Source organism: Perca fluviatilis, chromosome 9, assembly GCF_010015445.1.
Source record: "Perca fluviatilis chromosome 9, GENO_Pfluv_1.0, whole genome shotgun sequence".
NCBI lineage: Eukaryota > Metazoa > Chordata > Actinopteri > Perciformes > Percidae > Perca > Perca fluviatilis.
This window is the reverse complement of record NC_053120.1, coordinates 34,464,375-34,470,401: the sequence shown is the minus strand read 5'-3', so window position 1 is coordinate 34,470,401 and position 6,027 is coordinate 34,464,375. Positions and strand designations below refer to the sequence as shown.

Genomic DNA, 6,027 nt, shown 5'->3' with positions numbered 1-6,027 from the left:
TGCAATCCTTAGGTTACATATTTCCCTGCAGGTACACTTATCAGGTTGATTTTAACGTGTGATGTAGACGAGCATTGAAATAATAGCGTCATATCATATTACATATCACATATCACATTATTCCTTCAAACAAGCTACAACCTACCAGCGCCAAACATCAGATTTGTAATTCTACATACTGACATTTAACCTCAATGTGGTTTGTTTGGTTGTGAAATATTTGTGCCGAATTAAAAAACGTACCCTAACGAGAGATGAAAAGTAAAAAAAAATATTTTAGGATTCATGAATTCATGATTTTGCAAGTAGGGAACATAAAATTAGCAGATTCTTTAATGGAATTCAGCAGCTTTCTGTTACATAGGGTTGTCCCGTAGCCTGTACGTCTATGGTTTGTCCGCCAGGGGAGTGTTGCCTTGGAGAGGGAGGGTGGGTGCGTTCCCGCAGCAACAGGGAAGATGGCAGCTCTCACATCTCTCAGCCAGGTAAAGGTGCAGCAATTTAAGACTCCACACATCCAAAGGCTAAGATAGTTAATAGCGTGAAACATCATGTCTTATTTAATGACATTGTGTTTTAATTTGACTCTGAAAAAAAACACGAGCTCGCTTTGAAATACAGCTAGAAATAAAGCAGTCAGCTGGTCGATGAAGGCCTATTGCATTACCGTTATGTAGCGGGCTGGTTAGCCTCAGCTGATGCTAGCTAGTTATTCACCTACGACATACCTTACAATAAACGTACCAATTATACATTTAAAGATTATAAGCACCGCGTACAAAGTTAGGGGCAGACCGGCATGCGCACGTATATTTAACAAAGCAGCAGAAACTCTGACAACGTTCAGTCCTTTAGCTAGCAAACCTTAGCTAGCCTAGCCCTGATGCCAAGTAGTGTGAGGATGGAGATAAACATGCTCGTGAGGCTAGAAGGCAGGCTGGCTAACCTGGGCTAAGCTCTGGTTAATGATGCTGATGCGAGTTGGCTCTCTGGTCGTCATGTTCACTGGTGACCAAGTAAATGTTAAGGCTGATGGTCTCGCCTGATGTGCTTGCGCAACAGTCATATAATATGGCAATGCAGTTGGTTTGTGATATCTTTGTTATTGATTGGGAGCAGCTTGGGCGCCCCTCTAGCTGAAACGCAATTAGCGTTAAACGAGCACTAGTCTCTAGGCTTAGCTAGCTAGCTAGCTAGCTAGACATTGAGTCACGCACAGGGTCTATTTAGCTAGGTGAATTGGGCAGATCATTTTAAATTTCGACGTAAAATCAGACTACACTGCTAACATGCTCTCAGTACTTACGTATATGGGTTGATTTATAGTGCAATAACATTCTCTCTCGGTCACAGTTGTCAAGTGGGAACCCTGTATATGAGAACTTTTACAGACAGGTAAGATGATGAGCCAAAGTATAATTCTTCTAAACTGCAACACTAATTTATATTTATAAAAAAAAAGATCAATTCACATGTTTGAGTGAGAGTCTATTATGAAGTGCATGAATATAATGGATGCAAATATAATATAATATTACAATACACTCAGACTGTGTGTGTTTGCTCAAAGGTGGACCCTGGGAATACAGGGAAAGTGGGACCAACAGAAGCTGCCTTGTTCTTAAAAAAGTCTGGACTCCCTGACATTACATTGGGAAAGGTAGGTTGTGGCAAAAGTCACGCTGTTTTCTACTGTACTACTACTTGTACTGGCTGATGGTGTCAATGTTACTTCACATAGAGCTGGAGAGGTATGCTAGGTTTGTTTCATACAGCGGTTGGTTGCAGTTTGTGGATCTCAATTGGTCAGTGGACGGAAGGTCAACCTCTGGTCTGCGCAAGGCCAGTTAACCCTTCAATGTGAAAAAAAAAATGATGTCTGTATAGGCATGTTTAATAAATACAGGCCAACTTTTTCCACTAAGGCACAATGGTGTTATGGCTCGATTTTAATTTAGCTGATGGACCTTACATACTGGCCTTCTTTCTTGACTTTAAATATGCAAACTGGTGCACAATATCCTCATAATCAAGACCTCTAACAAGTTCATGTTCGATGGCCAGGATTGAAAGTAAAGAAAGCTATATCTGTGACGTTTTGGTCAGACTGGTTATTAGGGCTGGGACGATATGCTTTTGTCCCAATTTGATTCTTTCACGATACATGGGTGCCAATTTGATTTGTATTACGATTTACATTTATTGCGGTTCTAGAAGTACCGCGATTCGATAGTTCGATAAGTCTGACATTTATTTCATTTGTAAATAAGATTATAACTTGGATTTTCTGCCTTTTCTTCTGTATCTCCTGTATCTCTGTTTTGCTGGAAACAGATATGATGTAGTCGCCATCAACGGTACCGTATAAACAGAAAATATTTAGGTGAATCATTGGTAAAATAATAAATAAATAATGTTGATTCTAGGGAAAAGAATCGATTTTAAAAATCGTCGCCAAAAAAATCACGATGCATACGATTTTTTATCCCCCCCCCCCACACCCCTAGTGGTTATGTCACTCTGTACCTGCTGTCAACATTGTTAAAAACTTTCCAGAAGAGTACATTTTGCAATGCTCATAACAGTAAAAAGTGACAGCACCAAAACACTATGCATAGGACTAATATTTGGGACATTTGCAAATTTGTAATCATAAGCAAGATTTATCAGTGTTTTTATATGAACAACAAAATAGCTGAGTGTTATCTGAAAGGGAGTCGACGACGTTCCAGGTCCAGGATTGTCCGGATGTCTGTCACCTTCCTCTTTCTTTGTGTTGGCGTTCTAAACTCCGGTGGATTTCTGAGGACTATGGTTAACTGCTCCTCAGATCTCTGCAGGGTAAATCCAGACAGCTAGCTAGACTATCTGTCCAATCTGAGTTTTCTCTCGCACGAGTAAAACAACTTTTGAACGTACACATGTTCCACCAAAACAAGTTCCTTCCCGAGGCTATTTAGCAGCAGAACCGGGCTCCGTCCGAAGCTTAGCAACGCCCGAGATGATTGTGATTGTTTTTTAAAATAAAGCCAATAAACCAGAGCACGTTTTTCTCCCATCCCGGAATGCTGTGTGGACTAGCGGAAAGGTGTTGCTTGTAGTGACAAACTCACAGAGCTTTATTACCTACTCTGCAGATCCCCTCAGCTCTACAGTGCGTCTCAGCGTCTTTCAGCTCATTGTTTTAATTTTACGGCCTGCAAAAAAGCTCTAAAAACCCCACTACTGTACACTACCTGCTCAGCACCAAACAGCAGACAGACAGACCCTGCAATGAGCAGCTAAAGAGCCAGATTATTTTTTTGAGTTGGTGGAAACCAAACCAGAGCTAAAAGGACAATAAATATTTGACATTCATTAGGTGGACTCAAACATGACTCCAAGTGAATTATGATTATACAGATTTTAATCGAGTTGGTGTTCAATGGTATCTGTCTGGGTAATCGGGTTACATGCCTGTAAATTTCAGCTATACATCTTCACTGTTGTTTCACTCACTGTGGACAGCCCTACATGGTATCTTTGGACAGATTTCCTAATGTGCCTATCTATCACATGCCTTGGTGTGTTACAGCTGTAAGCACTAGCTGCTGTCATTGTGATTACTCTGGGGAGAAGATGAACAGATTATTGTTAATGCAATTAGTGTGACATTGTTACCAATGGACTGTAGCCACAGCAAGCGTGTCCAGCTTTTGTCAAGACATTAAAGGCACTTTACTCCCATGGTATTTTTCCATTGGCACAGTCAAACCATGCCACACTGATTTGCGCTTCCATTATTTCAATCAGGAGAGACTTCATTGAAAAAAATGTTGAAAGCATCAAATGTGTGATAAATTTCTAAAAAAAACCAAAAAAACGTCAAAAGCATCGTGCACCAACTCCATTCTTGATTGGCCAACGGCACATTCAAATCATTCAACAAGCGTTCTCCGACGGGGGCAAGAGAAAGATAACGTAATTTATGATCCGATGATACCCCAACGGGCAACTGGGTTGTTATATTTACTCGCCCAACTTGCCATTTTACTTGCCCCGGGCCATCGGGCAACCCTTATTGTTGAACCCTGCAGTCCTAATCATACTTGATTGGATACATGTATGAAACCATCCCCGAGTTTGAGATGTAATGTAATAAATATTTTTATGTTTTACAGGAAGAGAAAAAAAGCTATTTTGATATAAAAATACTCAAAAACAAATATTTGACAACAGAATAGTGTGTAAGAGAGATACATGAACAATTAACAAAGGGACATGAGATCCGATCTCACTGTGTCTTTAATGCTGTGTGTTTATATCTTGTGTTTCAGGTCTGGGATTTGGCCGATCCCGATGGCAAAGGCTATCTGGATAAACAGGTAGGGGACGACTTCTCATCCACTGCGCTGTCTTTGATGATGTGCTGAATGTACTTGACAGTGAAAAGTGAAAATCACAGTGAATGCAGTTATGCAAAAATACTTAATGACAGAAAAATCCTCCACAGGTTGATCTAATAAGATGACCCTTAGTGTACTAATGCCCTATAATATGCTAATGCTAGCATGTCCAGTTCAAATAAAAGCGAATGGGGAAACTGTAAACATTATAGACCGAATCACTGTGACGTGTCACTAACGCATAAATCAGCCCGGGTAGACAAATGGCCGGTGATTTGAATTGCGGAGATATGTGAAACCGTGTTGATGTGTTTTATTTCTTTTGTCATTTTCAGCCGTAACTGTAACGTTTAAAGATATACAGTATAGTTAAACACTGAGGGGGGGCCCTGGTAGCTGACCTGGTTGAGCGTGCGCCCCATGTACCAAGGCTCAGTCCTTACCACAGTGGCCCGGTTTCGAGTCCGACCTACGGCCCTTTGCTGCATGTCATTCTCCCTTTCTCTTCCCCCTTTCCTGTCTTCAGCTGTCCTATCAATTAAAATATTATTTTTTGGGCATTTTTAGGCCTTTTTTGACAGGACAGCTGAAGAAATGAAAGGGGAGATAGATGGGGAGTGACATGCAGCAAAAGGCCACGGGCCGGAGTCTAACCTGGGCCTGCTGCGTCGAGGAGTAAACCTCTTTATATGGGCACTCGCTCTACCAACTGAGCTATCCGGGCGCTCTGTCCTATCAATGTAAAGGCCAAAAACCCCCCACTGTTGTTCTGATCTATCTGACCGTTCTGCTGTGTTTATTTTCTGTACTGCGTTGCCTTGCTACCGTCTTGGATAATCCAAGTCTAGCGTTGACTACTGACTGCTAGTTTGGGTGGTGTCATTTTCTTCAATGGGCCCAACAGGTGAATTAGCTCTCCAAGCTAACGTTAGTCACAGTGTTGACATATGAAAGCATCAAACATGTGTTTTATTTAGATGAAGGAGATGAGAGTTTGTCCAGTTGTTCCTCGTCCCTGTTTGCGCAGCACCGTTAAATTGCATGTACGGGACGCAGGAGGTTTCTACTCGGAAGTTATTGTTCACAAACATTATGAAGCGTTCCGGGGCGGCCTCTAGCTCACCCAGTAAGAGCGTTCACCCCATGTTGGCTGAGTCCTGCAGTGGTGCGGGTTCGATTCCGACCTGCTTCTCTTTGCTGCGTGTTGTCCCCCATCTCTCTCCCCCTTTCCAGTCTGTCCACTGTCACTTTTAAAAAGGGAAAAGCCACCACCCCCAAAAAAATAAATAAATAAACATTATGAAGTAGTCTATACACAATATAGTTTTTTCATTTTTTTTCTTCATTATTTTTTATTTACGTTGCTCCGTTCTATGTCTTTGAGTTGCTACATCAATGTTAGTTGTCTCAGCTAGAGAAAGACATGATGACATGAAGATATGATGGGTAATACAGTGTGTTTTCTCTCCCAGGGGTTTTACGTAGCTCTGCGGCTGGTGGCCTGTGCTCAGAGTGGTCAGGAAGTCAGTCTGTCCAGCCTCAACCTCACAGTCCCTCCGCCCAAGTTTGTGAGTGTGACTTCATCATTAAAGCTCAAATCCAGAACATTGACATTTATTTGGAATTAAAATAAAACCTGCAG

General features: G+C 41.6%; 1 protein-coding gene across 11 annotated transcripts in view; it reads left to right on the top strand.

The window, feature by feature from the left end:
* The first annotated feature begins 407 nt into the window (after nt 1-407).
* eps15l1a (epidermal growth factor receptor pathway substrate 15-like 1a) overlaps nt 408-6,027 on the top strand; it is a 65,746-nt gene continuing 60,126 nt past the window's right edge. For 6 of the 11 annotated variants that reach the window (XM_039811937.1, XM_039811934.1, XM_039811936.1 and 3 more), the window contains exons 1-5: nt 457-491; nt 1,354-1,395; nt 1,571-1,660; nt 4,317-4,364; nt 5,858-5,953. In XM_039811937.1, coding sequence (XP_039667871.1) covers nt 459-491; nt 1,354-1,395; nt 1,571-1,660; nt 4,317-4,364; nt 5,858-5,953 — 309 coding nt within the window. In that variant the 5' untranslated portion in view covers nt 457-458. Of the gene's footprint in view, nt 492-883; nt 1,087-1,353; nt 1,396-1,570; nt 1,661-4,316; nt 4,365-5,857; nt 5,954-6,027 lie in introns of those variants that run through there. The other 5 variants (XM_039811940.1, XM_039811938.1, XM_039811933.1 and 2 more) reach the window with 2 other exon arrangements.